The following is a 22,479-nucleotide window of genomic DNA, read 5'->3' on the forward strand; positions in this document are numbered from 1 at the left end:
AGTTGCGGTTACAGACAGGAAAGAAGAAAAGCAGACAAGAGTTCCTTCCACGCGAATTCTAGCCCAGTCCGGTTGAAGGCTCTAAAAACACGAGCCTGTCATGTCTACCGAAGAAAACAACTCGGAGAAGAGCTCTGGATACACTCACACGAAGTTTGCTAGGCTCCGTGGAACTTGTGCGCAGGGGAGGGGTTCGTCGAGGGATCGTTCGGCGACAGGGAGAGGCCAGAGGTTGATCAGACCCCTATAGCCTTCTCAAGGTACACGCTGGGTCCGATAGGCTCCGCAGCGCTTAGAGTTCTTCACAAGACGTGAAGTCCTCCTCCTCCAGATGGTTGTGGAGTCCTCCCTTGCGGGGTTCTCCTTGGAGTTCTCCAACTTGGGCGGAAACCACTCAAGCCTCTTATACGGTTAGCAAGCCAATCGCTAGCCACCACGCGGGAATAATTTAGAAACAGCCAATAGTGGGGAACAAATTTGCATGCGGGTGGCGGGAACTCCTTTGCACCGGGGTTTTCTCTTTGCAACTGAGAAATGCACCTTGCAAAGAAAGCTCCTCGTGGCGGGAAATAATTTAGCAGTGCCGAAGCGCCCACACACAAAATCACACCCTTGGGTTGTGACATGGAGTACCGTGTCGTTTTGGGCCCCATGCTGCAGCAAGGATGTGGACAAATTGGAGACAGTCCAGTGGAGGGCAGTGGAAAGGGTTAAGGGGCTGGGGCACATAACTTCTGAGGAGAAGCTGAGGTGGGGATTTGATAGCCGCCTTTAACTATCTGAAGGGTGTTTTCAAAGAGGAAGGAGCTAGGCTGTTCTCAGTGATGGCAGATGCAAGGTGGATTTGATTTAAATCAAATTGATTTAAATCACTGGTCAGGAAGCCTCAATTTAATCATTGTTTTTTACAAAAAGTGCATTCTTGTTGGTTGATATCCTTTATTCATTTAACTTCTTGAAAGTTTGCACTTTTAGAGATAGGGAAGGGATTGACTCTGTGTACACAAACTTGCAGAGAGACAAGAGGGCTGATGGGTAGGTAGTGAGATCTCTTACCTCTCATCTTCATATACTGCTGCTAACAAGGATCCTATCTTTGGAGAGAAATCTACAGTTTGGGAACTGAAATTAAGCATCACAGAGATGCTTAATGGGATCTTCTAGACTGAGCAGTGCATTCCATTGGGTAGATTGGTTTTCTTTAATCTTTACTAAGCTATAGAGGAGCACCTGGGAACGCCATAATATTGGGGCCCTAATATAGTCCTTGGCCTGTTGTGATCTATTTATAAAACTTTTCTAAAGAGGTTAAGTGAACATATTATTTCAGTCTGCTTTTTTTTTTTTTTAAATCATTGGTTTTTATCTACCCTGGGCAGATGACAGAACAAGGAGCAATAGTCTCAAGTTGCAGAAAGGGAGATTTAGGTTTGATATTAGGAAAAACTCTCTCACTAGGAGGGTGGTGAATCACTGGAACAAGTTATGTAGAGAGGTGGTAAAATCCCCATCGGTGGAGGTTTTTAAGGCCCACTTCAACAAAGCCCTGGCCGGAGAATGATTTAGTTGGAAATGGAAATGGCCCTGCTTTGAACGAACAGTTGGATTAGATGACTTCCTGAGGTCTCTTCCAGCCCTAATTTTCTATGATTCTATGATTTTGCAGCTTTAACTGCGTGGTTAATACAAAGTCTTGTGTTTGGAAAGATTTCATTCTAATAGAGTTGCTACTTACTAAAATGACCTGTAAGCATAAAAGCTTTGAGGAATTCACTAGGTTTCTTTGTTAAAGTTGGTTGCTGACTCTCCCACAGCTCAGCGCTCTGGTATGTGAACCCAGAATCCTTTACCCATGCTGCAAAATATCCAACACGTATTCTGGTTGTTGCCAGCCATGGCCATTTTCAGGCAGCCTAGGCCCAGCTGCAGAAGTGTGGCTAAGCAGAAGGCCCCAAAGCCTATTCTGAATGGCTGTAGCATGAACCTTTGCAGATATGACGACTAGCTTGGTCATCAGAGTAAAGGAAGCCATCCATCTGCCTAACTATGCCAGTAATGAGATAAAATTAAACAAAGCACAAAGCCTGAAAAGAGACATTATAAGGCAAGCGTATACATCAGTAATCCAAATACATTATATCATAGCTTTGTCTTAAAATAGTAATAGTTGTGACTGATGTAGCCAAATGTATTAGATGCAATTGTGCCATAATAGATATATGTTTAAATGCTTAGATAATTTGTAAAAACAGAACAGCCTTTTCAGATAAGACTGTAAAAGGAAGCTAAAAAGGAAACAGGACAGCACTGAACAGCATTCCACAATGGGGAAGGAAAGGAGATGGGAAAATAAAAAGGAGGATTTCTTAAGGATATAGATCCAAAGACTAATTGACACCCTCCAGGTCCATAACAGATCTGGTTCAGTCCAGATTCAAAAGTTTCAGTGAAACAAAGACATTTAAATAAAACTAATTAGAGGTCATTTATTAGAATATTAGAACCAGCCACCTATAATTATGGGGTATAGGCTGGAGGAGAATTTGGAGAACTCAGCAAATTTAAGACCTGCTGACAATCTGCATGCTACCCTCCTCCCACCTCTCGAGTCTCCCCAGTCAGTACAGATGTTGTGCTGTCATAGGTAGCCAAATCAACTTTATTTTTTTGTTCTGAAGTGCAAGCAAATAAAAGGTTGGGACTGTACACCTGTTTCTGCCTGTTTTATCAGTAGCCAACCCACAAAGTTACCTGTAATCTGGGTAACAAAGCTGCCCCCCAGTACATCAGAAACTTTTACTTAATTCATGATCTGGTTAAAAAAAAACAAATCAGATCTCTATTACTTTTTTTTCCAATGTTGTGTTCACAAAATTACTATTTTTTTTTTCAAAATTTAATTAAATGTATTAAAATAATTCTGGTTTTTAACGTAGGAAACAGCCTCGACTTATATTGTGGTTTTATTCCCCTCTGAGTGCACCAGGTTTTTCACAACGCTTTCAAAAACCAGGGTGTATGTGGGTCAGATTCACAAGTCTCAAGCCCAGATTCTCATAAAATACTTAAAATGCCCTGATAAGTTAATGTGCTTAACTCTTGGAATGCAGATTGTCTGTTGCTTCATGTGTATCGGTAGAGTGGATCCATGCTGTTTGACAACGTGGCCTTTCCATCAAGGTAGGTTGATAACTCTTCATAGCACTTGGCCCTCTTCTGATGCAGTCGCTTAGAATTGAGGAAGCCCTGTAGTACCTTGGACAGCACCTTGGCATAGGTTTTGATGTTTTTAATTGGAGGCTTCTAGGAAGTTTCTCTTGACCTCTGTCGGGACCCAGGGCAGCCGGCCAGCAGCTGTCCCTGACTCCCACCTGGGCAGTTAAGGGTCTGTTGCCTTAGAAGGCCGTCAGGCGGGTACTTGTGACACTTGGAGTGGAATTAATTAGGCGGACGCTTATCGGTTGTAAAGCAAGATTTTTTATTTACGCCGTCAAGGTGGTGAATAGCGGAGGTCAGAGATATTTGGTTAGTTACAGTTTAGGGTTCGTAGGTCATAGGTCGGTCTGTATAAGAGTTCGTCGGTCAGGCAGATAAACGGAGAAAAAAGTCGGGCCGGCAGGTCGTTGATTTACGTCTGATTAGGTCGAGATGGGGGAGACTGACAAGTGATTAATTTGTCAGTTATTCTCATGCATACGTTCAGAGGTTTTTTAGGTGTGTGTGTGGAGGTCTCCCGTTCTTCACGGAAGTGAAGACAGGTTTTATTTGTATAATAGCCAATTGCTTTTTGCCACGTCATAAATTTAATTAGAATCGCCAATTATCTAGCAGTCTTTGCTAGGGTGTTATCATAGGGTTACTCCCTGTTTTTTCTGACCAGTTATAATGATTTATGTACCGCACAGAAGGCTAAGTTTTATTTCATGTTGGTGTCGCAGTTATAAATTTCTTTTTGACATGCGCAGCAAAAAAAAAGCAGTTATTATCATTATTGTTAATCCTTAGTTAACCTAGTGCAGAAAAAACTGTTTTGAATGGTTTTATTTGTTTGTGACATGGGCACTACTTAATTTGGTTGTGACAACCTCTAATGCAGCCACAGCTTAGGCTTTGAGAATTTTAAATCCTCAAAACTGTCTGTACTGGCCTTTGTTTTATACCATCGACATTCAGGTTTCTTCCGCTCTCTTTTTGTCCCTTGCATATGTCAGAAAACCAAGGAGATTTGTGTGAACAACAAGGAGAAAAGGGTCATTTGGGGACCAGTGTGTGAACAGCTAAAGCTAGCACACAATCACACTAATTCACCTGGCCTCAACTCCTTTGCCATATAAATGGAGTGCTGTCCTTTAGCAGTCTTTGGAATTTGTTGGAACCTATGACTTGGTTATCAAATCAGAATCATTGGTCTGTCTTGTTGCTTGGAAGCTGCAAGTTCTCTGTCTACCAGTTTAATGAGGTGTACATTTGTACAAAATAGTAGTTGGATTATGAGGTCTTCACTAGTACTGTCTAATCTGAATACTGGGACCAAGATAATTGACCTGGTTGTATAAATTAGATATGATTGACCTGTGAAAATACTAGGGAAACAAAGCAGGAAACCTTTTTTGCTTCTGTACCTGAGGTCTTGTCAATATAAAAGGAAAATATCTTACAAGGACATGTTTTTGGCATGTTACCACTGTCATTATAAAGTCTCAGTAAGCTGCTTCCTGGTTGTTTTTTGTGCTGTCTGATTTTGGCCACATGCCTAGGCAGTTGTTCTGTGTAATATATAGTCATTAAAGGACTGGAGTCTGATTTCTTATCTGTGCTTCTCTGTTAACTTGGACATATCTTCTGTTTGAACTGTGACAAGTGACCTTGTGTGCAAGGCTGAGCAAGCAAAGTCTGCAGTTAGGTCTGAGGCCTACTTTGTTTGAATTAGATCCACATTAGGTGATGTCAATTCTAGAAACATCTCATTTAAACCATTTACTTCTAAAACACCTCAGAGACTGAAAGTTCTTAAACCCCAAAAACATAAAAAATGCCATCATAAAACCATTTTTAAGAAGTGGGAATAGTTTTGTCCAGGTGAAAAAATCTTATGACCTATCATCATTTTATAAAATGTTCAATACAAAAACTCCATTTAAAATAACCAATAAAAATCCTAGCAATAAAACCATTCATTCAACAAATGGCTCACCCAGCAACAAAATTAAAAATAAATTTGAACAATTTCTGACTCATGTCCTCCACTTCTCTTACAAACAAGACCATGTACAATAATATTGAAATAGGCTATAGGTCAAATAGCTTCCTGCTAGAAGTTTTCACCTTGAAAAAACAGTTACTTTAAAGCCACTTGAAATGAAACTTATTTAAATATAAGCTTTTTATTTTGTCTGTATTCTCAGGCTATTTCTGTCATAAAACCACAATAGAAAAAAGACAAGGCTGTTTCCTACATTAAAAAACAGAATCACTTTAATACATTTAATTACATTTTGAAAAAAATAGTAATTTTGTGAAAACAAAATTGGGGAAAAAATGTAACAGAGGTTTCATTTAAGGTTTGTTTTTTTTTTAACCAGATCATGAATTAAGGAAAGTAAAAGTGTCTTATGTACTGGGGCAGGGGTTGGCTTTGTTACCCAGACTACAGGTAACCTTGTGGGTTGGCTACTGATAAAACAGGCAGAAACAGTTGTACAGCCCTGACCTTTTATTTGCTTGCGCTTCAGAAAACACAAAAACCAAAGTCTATCTGGCTACCTATGACAGCACAACATAGGTTCTCATCTGTACTGGCTGGGGAGACTCAAGAGGTGGGAGGGTAGCATGCAGATTGTCAGCAGGTCTTGAATTTGCCGAGTTCTCCAAATTCTCCTCCAGCCTATACCCCATATTTATAGGTGGCTGGTTCTAATAGTCTAATAAATGACCTCTAATTAGTTTTATTTAAATGTCTTTGTTTCACTGAAACTTTTGGATCTGGACTGAACCAGATCTCTTGTGGACCTGGAGGGTGTCAATTAGTCTTGGGATTTATATCCTTGGGAAAATAAAAGGGAAGGTTTCTTATCTGCTTTCCTTCCCCAGTATGGAATGCTGTGCCCGCCTCTGCTCTACCAGGTGTTCTCGTGCGGCCTTAGCCCAGACTATCAATCTTGCCTGGCCCCGGCTTGAGAGTGGACCCCAAAGGCTACCCCGGCTGATGTCCAGGGATCCCCTTAACTCGCCTGCCACGACTTCAAATGGAACTTCAGTGGAGGGGTTCCCCTTCGAGGCAGCCTCCAGGGTCGTCACGCGTCTCGGCGGGCACTCTCAGGGCTCCGACCTCCCCTACACCCTGGCCACTCGTTACCTTGGGTCACAGGTCTTCTGGCCCTTTGGCGTCCCTGGCTCCACTCGGTTTCTTCCCCAGACTCCCGTGGCCCTCCAGCCACGAGTCCCAGTGTCCCCGGATCACGGCTTGAGCGTGAAGGCTTTGAGACCCTTGGACCTGGATCCGACTAACCCATATCCCTAGTGCCCTATCCTGACCACCCTGTGACATAGTGTACAATCCCCACCACCGTGGCTGCCGAAGCGATGTAGCCCGTGGACCTGGAAGCCACAAAGGAATAAAGAGTGCCCTTAACCTCTGGGCCCCGTGTTTTCCCTGTGCCTAGGTGTCCTAGCCCCTATTGCTTACCCCACTCGGGTATGGCGTCCCGGCCGATTGTTCTTGGGATGTTGTGGGGCCCGTCCGCTGCTTAACCGTCCCTGCTTGGGGTCTTCTGCCACACCCTGTGGCTATCCCCATTGGGGTTCTCGTCGGCCCCGCCCTTGTTACGTCCTCTCCGGGGCTTCCCTGCCAGCTTGCCAGTCGGTGCCTCTGCCTCCATTGGCCTCACTGCCAGTGCTGCAGCCGATGCCTCTGGCGGCTCCTCTGCCGGTGCCTCCACCAGCTCTGCTGCTGGCTTGTCTGCCGGTTCCACTGCCGGTGCCTCCGCCGGCTCTGCTGCCGGCTTCTCTGCCAGCTTCGCTGTCGGTGCCTCTGCTGGCTCCGCTGCCGATTCTGCTGCTGGTGCTTCTGCCAGCTCCACTGCCGGCTTCGCTGTCGGTGCTGCTGTCAGATTTGCTGCTGGCGCCTCCACCAGCTCTGCTGCTGGCTTCTCTGCTGGCTTTGCTGTTGCTAACAAATTTGGTTACATCAGTCACAGCAATTACTATTCTAACATAAAGCTATGGGATAGTGTATTTGGATTATTAATGTATGCTTTTGCCTTATAAGGTCTCTTTTCAGGCTTTGTTTAATTTTATCTCATTACTGGCTTAGTTAGACATGTGGATGGCTTCTTTTACTTTGCTGACTAAGCTAGTTGTCACATCCTCAAAGGTTCATGCCACAGTCACTCAGAAGTAGGCTTTGGGACCTTCTGCTTAGCCACACTTCTGCAGCTTGACCTAAGACGCTTGAAAATGGCCAAAGCAGGCAACAGTTTCTACTTTGAGCTTTCAGCAGAAAAATGCTAATTTTTTTGGATATTTCTTGCGTACGTGTTTGATATGTCTGGTCTGCCTTTTTTCCTTTTCTTGTATTATGAAGCCCTCATTTACAGTTGCATATTGCAGCAAGTCTCCTGCATATGATCTGTTGACTTCTTAATTGAGCATGTCTTACCTGGACATGGGTTGGGGCAGGTTCTCAATCCTTTGTTTGTTGTTATAAATGCCACATTTGAAAATGTTGAAGTTTAGCAATATATGGTAAGGATTCTCTCTCTCTCTCTCTCTCTCTCTCTCTCAGTGGGAGGAAAGGCTTAATCACTTGAGTAACTGGCTTTATTGATATTTTCTCTGGCATTCTAACATTTTAAAATATCTCTTCTCCCTCTTCTCCCTATGGTTTTATACCACACTTATCACCATAGTATTTGAGTCTGTTAAACACTGTAAAAGAAACTCTTTTGCACATGGAGGTAAACATTTTTTTGCTTGTGTGATTTATTTTGAAAAGTCAAGCTTTAAATGTGTCTCTTGGTAGTGAAGTTGGTTGTCTATGAAATGCGTCTCAGTCATGAGACTGCTGTGGAGAGTCTTTGGTTTCCCACGTTCATTAACCCTGTTCCAATAGAATACTGGTATTGCAGGACAAAGTGCAAACTTCAGAATGCAGGACTGGACCGTCCAGCTTTCATCTGCTCAGTGGGGAGTCAGTGCAAAAAGCAGAGCAGTATTTTGCTGAGTTGCTCAGTAGACAGACTGTTATAGCTTGTGGTTATTTAGAACCATTGTAAACCTGACTGTTTCATCTTTGGCATATTGTTTTGCAGCACTCAGATCTCTTGTTCGTGTGTGTATTCATTCATCTTGCCCAACTGTAGTTTCAACCAGCCACCTTATATAGGTGCTGATAATTCCAGGTATGTGGATAGCTATTTGCCCTGTAGGTAACGCAGATGTAGGGTTTGGCATCTGAATTCGTGTTGATATTAGAACTTCTCCTTGTGGCTTCACTTACATGTTTGAATGAGTTTGTAGTGGGGATGAAACAATTTTTGCCTTGTGATGCCATAGATGTAATCTGAGGAAAAGGACTGGAGTCATAATTGTGCGATCTCTATAACATCTTTTATGTTGAAGGCAGCTTCTCACTGGAAGCACCGAGTGTCACAAAAAATCAGTATTGTAAGGATGTACTCCTAGTCTTTATACAAGAGGAGTGTATTCATCATTTTAACCAATGCTATAATGTTTCATCGCAGCCACAAACTAGGCTAGGGGACAGGTCTACAGTATTTGCAGTGGATAAGTAGAGTTAACTTTTGAAAGATACTGCATTTTCTTTTTTTACAGGTGTTTATATTCATATCTCTGAGAGCACTTTCTAGATTAACTGCATGTTTTTCACATTCTTTAGAGAAGCAAGGAGACACAAACTTCAAACTAAAGTGGAAAGACCTTTTGAACATGGGAAAGAAAGGTAGCTATATACTCAAGCTAGTCTTAACCAAGCTGCCAGTCCTTATTCTTTTTAACAAACATTGATTTGACATTCTCTAGGGAAAAATAATGAAGAAAAAAGGTTAGTGTATGAGTCAGAGATACAATAAAAAATTGTGTGACTATAAAAGGCTTCTGCTTTTTAAGCTCCTTTTCAAAGATGCTTTCAGAGATAGTAGAGAGGATGATTTTGGAAGACTGTTCTTTGAAGAGTGTGTGGGGGGAACATTGAGTGAGTAAGCATAGCTAGCCTTCTGCATTGGCAGAATGAGCAGGTTTCTAGCCAAAGTTGCTAGAATCTTTTTTTATGTGATAGAAAATTCTAGCTGTGGAGGCCACATGTACTGCAATTAGTGCATTTTTGCTGTGCAGCTGATGTGCTGCTGTGCACTGATCTTTGTCCTTGATAGAGCAACAGCAATAGAAGATAAAGCAGAATTTCATCTCCTGGAAAGCTCAGCTTCTGCAGCTTGGTAGGGGAGGATTTTCCAAAGATATCAGTTCTCATAAATAGTCTACAAGTCTCACAATCTTCAATATTTTGCTCTTGGAGGCAAGAGCTTATGCAAGACTCTTGCTTTTGTGTATTCTTTTAAAATAAAGTAAGTTTCAAATCTTCATGGGTATGAACAACAGCCTGAAAAAGTGATCCAAATATACCTTAAAGATCAACAACTTGGCAGCAGATTAAAAGAGCCCTACATTTACTGATGCTTTTACAAATCTTGATTTTTAAGCTCATTCTTTAGTTTTTTAAATTTGGGATGGGTAATACTGTTGTCTAGCAGCAGGAAGGCTAAATCAAGAATAAGTGTCTCTGGTGGCTTCTTTTCTTTTCTTTGTACTTGCCTGCTAATTATGTAAAACATCAGGGAATGGAAGCTATATGTACATCATTCTAAAAAACAAGGATCTTACAACAACTCATGGAAATTAGTCTTTTCTAAGGAATTTGTTGCTAAAGTTGCTAGAATACTGTGATTCAGCAATGAATTCAGTGTCAGATTTTGAAAGTGTTCACTGCATTTAATTTTGTATCAACTGCTGCAGAATTTCAAAGGAAATTCAACCTCCCACACTCTGTATTTTGCAGAGAAAGATTGTAACAAGATGCTAGTCCTGTATGCATAGCCATAGTCCAGTGCCAAAGCTAGAAGTGCTAGTCACATTGTGATTGATATCTGACTTGGAACCAGGCCTCCTGAGATCTATTTCAGAGGCAGTCTGTTAAGAGAGATGCAAGGAGAGCAATATGTTCTAGAGTGTCCTTTCACAAGCAGCTAAAAGAGTTGGATATCAGCCCGTGGCCTAAGGGAGGAGAACACAAATAAATACAACCCCAGTATGAAGATGACTGTGAAACCTTGTGTGGCTGTTGTGGCAGCCTGGAAACAGAGCCTATGAGTCGCCTATCTAGACCTTTGAAAAGATAACAAAATTGGGCAGCATGAACTGTGATTTGGTCCTTGCTGAAGAGCAAAACATTTGTAGTGTGGAATGGGTATGAGGAAGGACTGTGAGGTTATGGGGGTATGACTTACAGGGTTTGGAAAATCTTGATGCAGGAGAGAGAGCCTGAATACTTTTTTACTTAATGCAAATAAACCTAATCCAATAAGGACAAATGTTAATCTCTAAAATTAATAGTGTGTTGTGTAATTACAGCAGGAGTTCAGGAGGAAGGGGCAGTCAGGTAAGCAGTGCACTCAGGTGGGATGAGTACAGTGGCTTGGAGATAGGTCACACAAATTTAGCAAAAACACACAGAATACCACATGTTGTACCTGAAACATCCTTCTGTTTTGATGCCCTAACAATCTGTTCCTACTGGGCATGTCTACATGAGACATTTATTGTAGTGTTGCCTAATTGGCTCTGCAGTAAATGTCTTATATCTACATATGCAGTGCTATTAGGCAGGAATAAACTAATTAACTCTGCAGCAAGCTAGTACTTGTAAATACAAGTACTATCCTGCTGTGGAGTTTTTTTTTTACTCTGCATCACCGCACGTGTAGATGCCAACCCACCTGGGTGGGGCATGATGTGCTTCAGTGCAGGGGTTGCCTGCCAGCTAGTCCCATAATGAAGTACCCTTGTGCCCTAGCCAGCCCCTCCACATCATATTGAGCTGGGCTTGGAGCAGCCCTAGGCTGGCAGACTGACCCCCCACCGAACACCCTACCAGCCAGGGCTGCTCTTCCCCAACCCACTATGCTGTGGTCCCAGGCACACATGTAAAGATGGCACCCGGGACCAATAGACTCCAGCACAGTATGTGCCAGAGTTTATTGCTGCACATTAATTTGTACATGTAGATGTACCCACTGTCTTTATAGCTGTCTTTTGGCAGTAAGATTCAATGAGTCTCCCACTGCCAGTGATCATTCTACCACACTTTCTCCTAATATTTGGTAAAATATAGGGAAAAGACAAAATAAGGTACTAAAAGATAATAACATCTTATTTCCCATATAGTGGATGATCAATAATAATAAATCATATAATATCAAAATAAGTTACTAGGAAATAATTTTCCCATATAATGGATGATCCATATCCAGTAAAATAACCCTAATGTACTAAACTGCTACAAAAAAAGCCTGCTAATTGCTACACAGCATGGGTAAATATTTACATCTGCTATACCGCTGAGTTTCCTACATTTCAGAATATTAAAGAACAATCATTTGAATAGCATCTTCTATAGCACCAAGTACCTGGAGACTTCATTCCATTTGAAAATTCAGTATATTTTTTTATAAATTATATGCAATCAACCACATTATTTCCAGTTAAAAGGAAGGAGGCTAACTTAGTTATACGGGGGTATAAATCAGGAAGGTAAGAATGAATAATTTGTGGATGGCAGCAGGTGAACTTCCTGGATCCCTGGGAAATTTGAACATTAACGTTTTTCAAAGGTGGGGAGTGCTGTGGTGTTCTGAAGCTCCCTTCCTGAAGGTTTCAGCAAGTCCATAAGACAGTGTGTAATGCAGGAGCAATGTATATGTGGGTGGGATATAGGGTAGTGGAGAAGGGAGGCTTTTTTATCCACAATGATATGTAAGTATTTCAAGTTTTCTATCTAGAAAATGTAAAGCATTTGAAGTTCAACACAGGTAAAACTACTTTTCTGTTCTTCCTTCTTAAGTCCTTTCAACCTCAGTAGACCTTCCGTACCAGGCCACTTCCCTGTATCTATAGGTCTAGACAAAGAATCTATAGGTCCTTTCTCCCCCACGCCTACCTACTCTCATTTTTTCTCTGTTTCTTAACCCTACAACCTTCTCTCCCTCCACTTCTCCATCTTTCAAACATTCAGCCCAGACTAAGCAGAAAATTAATTTATACACATTTTAAATGATTGCAAAGATCCCTGTCCGTGCAAAAGGAGTTGTACACAAGTCTGGCTTCACCTAACCTCAGCTGTTAATAATTTAGACGGGGGAAAATCGATGTGATGGAAGGGAATAATGCTGTGCATGTTTCTGTGAAGCTTTTCTCTGCCCTGACTTTGTCAAAATCAGTAATAGGACTTTCAGCCAGAAATGTACCTATCTTCAAAAATGTGGGGTGCAGGAATGAATTATGAAACTTTTGTATTTATAATGTCCCTTGGAAGTAGCACATTCCTTCTCTTCAAGCAAGACTGCCAGTTTCCCATTTCATTAATTTTGAACCTGTGAGGAAAGGAAGACCATCCTCTTTCACTGTCTCTTTATTTGCACACTTCAATGATCCCCTAGTTATTACTTTCCCTGCCTACTTAAGTATTGGATTTCTATATCTCAGTCACTAACATCTTATAATAAAGGGCTGTAGTTTCATGCATATATGCAGTGCATGCACACAGACCTCCACACACACATGCATACATACATACACACACACACCTTGAAACCTTTTTTTCCTTAATTTTTCCTAACAGTTGTCCTCCATAAAGATGATACGCTGGGATTAGAGATGACATGTGAAATTTCGAAGGAATTGTGTACACACGTTCAAATAATCTGGGAGAATTCTCCCAGATTACTTTCCCTCACTAGAAAAATTTACCCAGAGCAATGTGTACAGACATTTGAATACTGAGGGCCTGAAAAGTGAAGAGCTTGCAGTGCTCACACTGTACAGCCAGGGTATATGTACACACATCTCAGTATGTTCTGCAGGCTTCCCTAATCTGCTTGGCAACACATGGCAGCAGCAGTGCATATGGCAGCCCCGACTGGCTAACCCAGATTGCCCATGGTCAGCCTGCACTGTCAGCATGTATAGCTATTCACTCTCCCAGGATAAACACTCCTGGAAGTGATTTAACTGTAGTTGTTCCCAGGTTATTTGTCTCCTGGAGCAGCCATTTACTCTGGGATAAAAAGCCTGAACATCAGTATACTCATGGTTTCCTTGATTTTAATTGGGATGAGGTTTTGAGCAGTAGGGTGATGGTGTTAAAATTCAGGTATAGAAGCTACTGCCAAATGGTTTACCATAATTAAATCCAAAGTACTCAATCAGGACTTCACCGTCATCATTTGTTATTGCTCCATTAAATTTACTCCTCCAAAATATTCAAAAGCTTCATACTATTTTCCTATCAGGGAGCAAATTTATATAGCTAGCTATACAACGCTTCTTTACAAATTATAATCCCTGGTTCTCCTTTTTCAGTCAAAAGACCTGTCTTAGAGAATTGCTTAGTTCAAAACATGGAGAGAGACAGGTTTACGGCTAATTCTGAGAGAATCCTTTATATACTAGCAGTATGGTGATGCTACTGTTTTCTGTCATACACGCGACAGGGGTTTAGTTTTAAAAACTCACCGTTTCAATTTAGAGAGAACTAAACCCCCCAGTCATGTGTATACAAGTGTTAGGGGGCCCGATCCTTAGAGCCTACCTGCCTTCCCCATGGCTGGGAGGGTGGGGGGGGCCAGCTGCCAGTGGGCCAAGCGGTCCCTGAGCTGCAGGGGTCCCTGGTGCTTCCCTCTGCAGTGGTAGTGCCCCTCAGGTGGCACCTGCCTGCTGGCACCCAGCCCAAGTGGTCCAGGGGGGCGCTGCCACTGTGGAAGGAAGCACGGGGACCCATGCAGCTCAGGGTCTGTGTGACCAGGGGCAGCTCATGCAGGCAGGCTCAACTGAAGAGAGGAAAAAGCGGTAAGGAGCCTGATTTTTTTTTTCTTGTCTTTTCTCTCCCAGACCCTGCCTGCCTGCCTGAGCTGCACAGGGCCTGGTGCTTCCCTCTGCAGCTGCGGCACCTCTTGGGCAGCTCCCACCCTCCAGCAGCCCACCCAAGAGCTGCCTGGGCAGCACTGCAGCCATGAAGGGAAGCACCAGAGCCTGCGCAGCTCAGGCAGGCAGGCAGGCTCGGGGGTGGGGTTGGAAAATCAGGCTCTGTCGCTTTTTTTTTTCTTCAGTTGAGCCTGCCTGCATGAGCTGCCCCTGGGTCACACAGCCCCTGAGCTGCATGGGGCCTGATGCTTCCCTCCACAGTGGAAGTGCCCCCTGGGACTGCCTGGGCCAGGTGCCAGTGGGTGAGTGCTGCCTGGGGGGCACCACCACCGTGGAGGGAAGCACTGGGGTCCCCTGCAGCTCAGGGACGATTTGGCTCACCAGCAGCTTGCCCCCCACCTTTTCCCCCCTGCAGCAGGAATGGCAAGTAAGCTCCAGCACCCTGTGCACCATCCCCACCGCCTGGGACCACCTGGGAACGGCTGGCTTGCCCCTGGGGCAAAGCAGCAAGGTGGCAGGAGGGTGGCTGTGTGTGCTGGCAGCAGGGATGGTGCACAGGGTGCTGGAGGCCCGCCAAGCCCAAGCCTCCCCGATCACATAGGCTTCCAGTACCCTTTGCACTGTTGCACTTTATGTAGAAAACTGGAACACCTCGGATGGACTTTACCTTGCTATGTAACAAAGTCATTTAAAGCAAAATATGCCACCAAGCATGTAAATAGCAACACCATTAAAGTGGTGCAAAAGGGCAATTAAGCGGCTTTAAAGGCCAATTTTGTTGTGTACAAAGGGGCCCATAGGCTACACAATTGTGATTGTTTTCCATTAAAGAAGTTCCTTGGGGAAGGTGTGGGTAGTGGCAGCACTGATTTATCTTCAGCTTTTACTGCTCTTGCAAATATTGGCAAAATTTTCATTCAATTAAACAGGAACACGATTGACCCCTTTATCTGTGAAATTAAGCAGCTGTGTTTATGGAATTGGGTAAATTGGGTTAGTAAACCAGATTTGCTTTTGCACAAGCATGAAGTTAAGTGTTGTTTCATCCTTCTCTCTTTTCAAGTTATCGATATTTGCTTAAAAGCTAGAAGAACTCCAGTTCATTTTTATGGATGCCAGTGTTTGTGATTGAACGTTTTCACTTTAAGGCATTTGCTAGTGATGGAGCTGTTTCTCTAGAAACTCTGATTTCCCAGCAGCACCACCTGTTAAGTGCATTGTATTAAATTTGCATTAACAGGTTACCATGGGCAATTGTCAAAACACTAGTTATTAGTAGGGGGTGAGGTGAATCACCTGTAGAGAAAAGCATTGTTCGTTGAGTAGATTAGGAGAAAAGGAAAAGAGTTGTAAACATTTTGATATGTATACCGTATCTAGGCAACAATGTAGCATTTCACAATGTACTTCAATGTCAGGAAATTCTGAAAGATTCCCTCCCCTCTCCCCCTACAGAAGCCTTGGACCAAATTCACCTTTGGTGTAACTCTAATTTGTTTGTTAGCAATGGATTTGATACAGTGGGTCTTAGCAGCCTTGGTCCTGCAAAAGCCAATAAACATTTTTTTTTAAATTGACGTTTATTACTTAATATTCAGTGCACATTTTCACTCCACAAAGCAATCAGACAACACCAGAGTGGCTCTATGTCTTATGATAAATGTCTTGACAATTTGATTTCTGGAATTGCAATAACTAGTACAGGCTAGAAGCAAAGTTAAAAAGTTTAACAGTGTGAGTAATCAACCATTAAAGCAATTTACCTAGGCCAGTGGTTCTCAACCTTTGCAGATTCGAAGCACACCTGGTTAGACTTAAGGCACCCATTGGGAACAATGCCACTTGTTAGCCTTCCTCTGTTTCTTGACTATGGAAAAATAATTGAGCAATTCCTATGTTGCAAAGACCTCAGAAAGACAACAAGAGGTGAAAATGTTTTTGATAATACAGATTCCTGTTTGAAATCTCTGGGTTTATATTGTGAATCATGTGCAGGTGTTTGCACACTCAACTGTACTTATTGCCTGGCATCCCACAGCACTCTTAAAAAGATCACACAGACCCGCAAGGTGCTGCAGCATTCTGATTGAGAATTGCTAACCTAGGGAGATGGTGGATTTTCCTTCATCTTAAGTTTTTTTAAATCAGGGACTGGATATCTTCCTAAAAGAGATGCTGAAATTGAAGCAGAATTTATGGGCTTCACACAACAATTACCAAATAAGACTAGGTGATCATAAGGATTCTTTTCAGCCTTAGATATCTCCAGACAGTTTGCGCTTTTATAGGACCTTCTATCAGGTGCCATTAAAACTCTAAGCATTCCTGTACATGTGGGAATGGGGTAGAGAAATTAAGTGACTTGTGTAATGTCATGCTCTAAATCGAGCAGTCAGAAATAAGAATCCTGGGGTCCTGGCTTCTTGTCCTATCTTTTACCTACAATACTTAGAATAATGACTGTTTCACATGTAGATGATGGATCTGAATTTGGTCTAGTAAGAGTACAGGGAATAATAAATACTGTCACCCTAAAATTCTGTTCTTTTCTGAAGTTTCACTGTAGATATTCTGTGCAAAGTACTACCGATAAAAATGTGAAGAAAGAACGCTGAAAAGTAGAATTTCAAATAAGATCTATTGCTTGATATTCGGGCATTCTTTTAAACATTTGACTGAAATATTTGCCAGTCAAACTTTATATGAATAAAATTCATGAACAAGAATAATCTTAATGTTGCATAGTGGTAGTCTTAAAAGACAGGAACTAATCAGTTTAAATCCTTTGTTTTTAAAGGCAGCAATGGAGAAGCCAATTAATCAGCGATTATTTGTGACAAGAATTTTGCATGAGTTTGAAAGTGACACATTTTTTCCAGAGATTGATTTAGAGAAATATAGACTTCTCCCAGAGTAAGTATCAAGATGCATGATAATACAATACTTCTAAATCGCTCAAAAATTAAAGACTTCATAATTAATTGTGAATTGTTTTAAATCCTACTTAGGCTCTGATTACCTTGTAAGTTTTGAAGATTAAAATGTTTTGATGTGAAAAAAATACCAGAGATAATATGCCATATCAACATAGGAAGATAGTTTAATTCAAAATAATGAGTATACTAATGACATCCTTGTCCAATGTAATAGAACAAATTAAGATCCAGTCCTAAAGCCAAAATGTCAGATTGCTCACATGAGTAAAGTTAAATGCATAAGCGCATGCAAGAGCATGTGTAAAACATTTGCAGCACCAGAGGGATATTTTTACTGCATTTGACAGAAAAACAAGCCTTATTTGAATATGAATTTCTTAAGACAGATGCCAAAATTGAGCAGATAAGCCTACAAAGCAAAGTGGTAAATATGTTTTCTTTAGCAATATGACCCTTATTCAGGAGAGCATTTAAGTATGTGCTTAATTTTAAAGCAAGGATTTTAAGCACTTTAATTCTGAAATCAAGCTGTAAGTTCTGGCTATCAGCACCAGCTGTTGCATAGGGAGCATACGCAGTTTATGAACAAGTACAAATAAAACTGAAAACAATTTTGGTTCCCCAAATTCTGCTAGCCAGCATTACTCTAATGATCTGTAGTGGCATAACAGCTGTAGTAACCACAATTAAAATCACTTCTGTAACAAAGGAGCTGTTTGGCTAACCCTACAGAGCTGTAGATTTAAACTAGAGGGCAAAAGTACTCTGTTTAAACTAAGGAGCTCTTTTAATCCGTCTTTAGGGCAGGAGATATAAACTATATACCCCACTCCATGCCTACAGGTGTTGCTACACACTAAGGATGCATGGGCAGTAGTTTAGACAACCACATTTCCTTGCTGAGAGAGCATAGCATAAAAACAGGTCTGGGACTCAATAGGTACCTTCCTGGCTGACCCAACCCAAAGGTGTGCTGGCTCAGCTTCATGCTCATCCATATCCACCTCCACATCCACTCATTTCCACTGCTGATCGTATGGAACCATACAGGCTTCTTACAGGCCCTTTAGGAAAGCTAAAAAACGTTAATAGCACCTTCTATCATCATGCTTTCTCCCATCTACCAGCCCTAGATTCTTGGGTAAAGAGAGCAAAAACAGCATAAACCAAGTCTAAATATAGCCTAGGTTCTTCAGATAGTGGCCTAAATAACAGAAATATTACAGGCAGTCTTGATGTGAAGATTTATTTGCATGTTACTGAAAGTTTCAGTTGCAGAAGGGACTACCATATTTACTCAAATTTAAGACAACCCTGAATTTAAGGCATCCCCCCAATAATTAGATTCTATATGTGGAAGATTTATGAATCTAATTTATAGATATATAAAATCTAATTATCAAAGAGTTGTCTTAAATTCACCCCTCCCCCTGCCCCACTGCTGTAGCGGGGAAAGCAATGGCTGGGAGAAGATGGGGGGGGGGGGGGTGTCAGGCAGTTCCCTTGCCCTCTGCCCCACCTCCCCACTTCTTCCCTCTGCAGCCTTCCTGGCCCCTGCCACCTGCATCCCCATCCCGTCCCCACTCCCCACAGTTTCTTCCCCCACCACCACTGTTAGATGCTGCTTGGGCTCTATTCGCTCCTGGGTCCTGGAGCACAGCACATAGAAATGGAGCCTTTGCCAGGACTTGCAGCAGCAGCAGCAGGGTGGCTGATTGGCCAGGCAGGGAATGGCATTTCTCTGTATTCTGTGCCTGAGAGGGAATGCAGCCTGAGCCAGAGCCAAGCTGCAACCAACAGTGAGGGCAGGAGGAGGCAGAGGGATAGGCAGAAGCTGCAAGGGCAAGGAGAGGTGGGGAACTAGCAGCTGCTCTGGGTCTGAGTCTGGCCCCAGCCCAGGTTCATGTCCACAGTCAGCGCTGCAGTCCTACCCCACTCTGTTTTGTCTGTGAATCTAAGACAGGAGGCTTTTTTCCCTGTGCTAACTGGAAGAAACACCTTATCTTAGATTCGAGTAAATATGGTAGGTCTAGGTTCTAAGTAGGACTAATTTCCTATTACCAGTTTCATCAATATTAGAAATGTTAGAAGAATTATAATCCTTAGTGAGATCTGGGTGAACATCAGTGATCTATCTATCAGCAGCAAAGTCATTAGCATCTTGCCTTTTCCTATGTTGCTTTTTGAGTTTAATAGTATTTATGTTCTTTCCACCTTGCAAGTCATCCATTTATTGCCTTGAAATCTGCCAAACCTAAACCTTGTGCTAACTGTAATGGAGCATTAACAGCAGCAAATTTAGTTACACTAAGTCAGAAGGCTTTTTTTACTACGTCTTCATCTACAGTCCTGATCTTCTGACACTTTTTTTTTTTGGGGGGGGGGGGGGAGTGAGAGGGAATTGCTTTTTTATATGTTCTGTTAACATCAGTGTTTACACATACGCTTAGACCTTGTGCAAGAAAACAAACTGCAGTAAGAAATCTAAACTTTTGACCACTGCTGAGCTCAAAAAATCAATATGCAAATGCTGCTTGGTCATTTTAAGTTCAGCAACTGACCACAGAACCTGAAAGAAGAATTGCGGCACTACAATTCCTGCTTTAATGGCTCCTTTCACTTCGCTTCATTGTGCAGCAGTGTGGCAGGTTTATGGCTGCACTCTTGAAATTAATGACTGCTGGTCAGTTCCACCAATAATTATACAGTTAAATAGAGTATAGTTACCTTACCATGTGGGCAGTAGAGCTAGAAAGTTCCTATGCACTTAAGCAGTTTATGTACTTAACCAATATGCAGATAACCACTGTTTGTTGTAATGTAAGTAGTAAGCAAAAAATTGGGAGCAGTATCATATTATGCAGTTAATCAACTTAGACACTTGCCTGATATTCATATAAGAGATTTGTTTGTCTTCCACTGAAACAGTTCCTTTATCCAGCTAATTGCATGTTTTTAAATGTTATTGGTTAGTTCATTTTTGTTCTAGTTTTCTAGGAAATTAGCTTTACTTAAATAGATACCCTTTAATCAGTTCATGCGGAACTGTAGAGATTTAAGATGACTAATTATTTCATATTGAAGAAATTTTGCTATAACTGGATAAAAGGAGAGTTGTTTGAAAGACTGCAACATTCTTCTAGTAAAACCTGTAGGACACCTTTACATTGCACCTCTTTCTGGCGCTGAATAAATTTAAATGATCCATATCAGTATATCATCTCTATGTTATAAATATATTAATAGCACTTTGCATTTTTTTAAATTGGATTGTTTTTTCAAATGTGTGATTAATATACTTGTTGTCTTTTATTGATTTGACTCCTCCTGCCATAGTTTTTCTTGATGGAGACCTACATTAACTGCTGTCCATGTTTAGCATACACTTAGTAAAAATTAACCTGTAATCAGTAGTTTCATGTTATAGCATTTTGGCTTCCTTTTGCCAGTTTTCCACCTGATTAGATCGGTTGTAGATAATTTATAGTGATGTTTTCTTCATTTTAGGTTTGGGTTTTTTTTTCTTCTCAGATTCCCAGGTGTCCCAGCTGATGTCCAGGAGGAGAATGGCATCCATTACAAATTTGAAGTATATGAAAAAACTGTCTAGACACAGTTATTATGAAATTCTTTATACTAATATAAATGGACTTAGATTATCCATTAAGATCACTTATACTGATTGCATAATTACTAGAGAAACTACAAATTTTTCCTGCAGTTTTGATGAGGAATAAAACGCAGAAATATATCACCTTCTCATATGTGGTAAATAAAAAGTAAACATTAACTATTTTAATGGACATGGGCTAAATTATTATTCTTACTGTAGAATATAGCTATTTAAAAACGTTCTTCTATATAAAAACTTTTTGGGTAGAATTATATTTTATGTAGATACCATCAGTCTAGTCCTTTTGGAAACTGTCCAAATCGGAAAACCCTTAGACATTTCTGCCATCAGATTTTATCATAGAAAACAGTCATACTAATATATTAGATGATTTTATCCTAAGAGATACACTGTAGGTATGGGTTTTGCAAAAAAGAAATAAGGTCACTGTTCAGGCCTCTTTGCTCTGAAGTTAATGGGAGCTTTATGTGAAGGAAGTATGGAGCTCAAAAGGCCAGATCCCAAACACTAAAGTCAATGGAAAGAATTCAGTGGACCTCAGACAGAATTAAGGCTTTAGTGAAGACATTTGTGTTTTTTACTTTAGTTCCAAGTAGTGTGTACGTTCCTTCAAGTTTACTATGAAGCATGCTGAGAACTCATGCTTACTAGGTTCAGGCATGAATTTTTGAGACTCCTGTTTTCCAAGTTTACAAACAAATGTGTAAGATAGGTAAATGTTCCCTAGAAGAACAGCACTGACAGGTTTTGAGTATGAAAAGAATAGTTGTATTCAACAAATGACAGGATTGGCAACTGATCCATAAACTGATTTGCATCCAGTATCATTGTATTGGAAATTCTAGTATAAAATGCATTAGGAAGAGCTAGATTCTTTTTGCTGTTTTTAAACTTCCAGACCTTTCTTGGTGACAGAGGTGGCATCAGTCTTCATCTGTGACCAGTGATAATGTCTTCAGTTTACTATTATTATGAATTCCCTGTTAATGTTTATAGAAGTGCTGGCCATATAAATATAAAATGAGGAAATATGACACACAGATTATATATATTAGATTATATATAAATTCCACAAATACATAAACCCATTCTTTTCATTGTTTTGGTTTATATAATCACCAACATTTCAGTAAATAACAGTCTTGTTTTGTGTATTTGGGTATAATTTGCATAAACTGGACGCATCATGGCTGCATTACGCTCTTCCTTTAGGCTAGGGACAGACATTCAAAAAGCCTGAGCCTGAATTGACTCAATCTTTGCAGGTTAGTCTAACCTGGCTAGGCTAAGCCAGTTTGTAACTGAATAGACATCCCAGAAATACAGGCACATGCCTGCAGTGGCTCAGGCTAGAAGCTAGGGGGTACTAGAGCAGCCCTCTCTTCCCTTCAGAAGTGCTGAGCAGAAGGGGGTGTGGCCTTGGCAGAGTGCTCTGATTAGGGAGGGGTCTCCCCCCCCCCCCCGACCAGGCCAGCAGGGAATTGGTAACACTGTGTTTATCATCCTATTAAGAAAACAACAGAGGGACATTACCAACTACCAGTTGATTCTGCCTTTGTCCCATCTACCACAACACGGACCGTAGCCAGCATGTGGTCTCCTAAGTAATGCTGAGAGGTGTCTGTAAGGCAGAGGGAAGGGGTCAATTCCTGCTGAGCAGGGAGTGGTGGGAGGAACAGGAGGAAGCCAGGCAGACAC

The 22,479-nt window shown here is 41.5% G+C and overlaps 1 protein-coding gene across 2 annotated transcripts in view; it reads left to right on the forward strand.

Annotated features, from left to right (window-relative positions):
• Nucleotides 1–20,950, forward strand: part of DHFR (dihydrofolate reductase) — a 36,858-nt gene extending 15,908 nt beyond the window's left edge. For both annotated transcript variants that reach the window (XM_006269980.4, XM_059725071.1), the window contains 2 exons: nt 17,009–17,124; nt 20,679–20,950. In XM_006269980.4, the coding sequence (XP_006270042.1) occupies nt 17,009–17,124; nt 20,679–20,757 (195 nt within the window). In that variant the 3' untranslated portion in view covers nt 20,758–20,950. The remainder of the gene's footprint in view (nt 1–17,008; nt 17,125–20,678) is intronic.
• Nucleotides 20,951–22,479: the final 1,529 nt, after the last annotated feature.

Source organism: Alligator mississippiensis, chromosome 3 (assembly GCF_030867095.1).
Source record: "Alligator mississippiensis isolate rAllMis1 chromosome 3, rAllMis1, whole genome shotgun sequence".
Taxonomy (NCBI): Eukaryota; Metazoa; Chordata; order Crocodylia; family Alligatoridae; genus Alligator; species Alligator mississippiensis.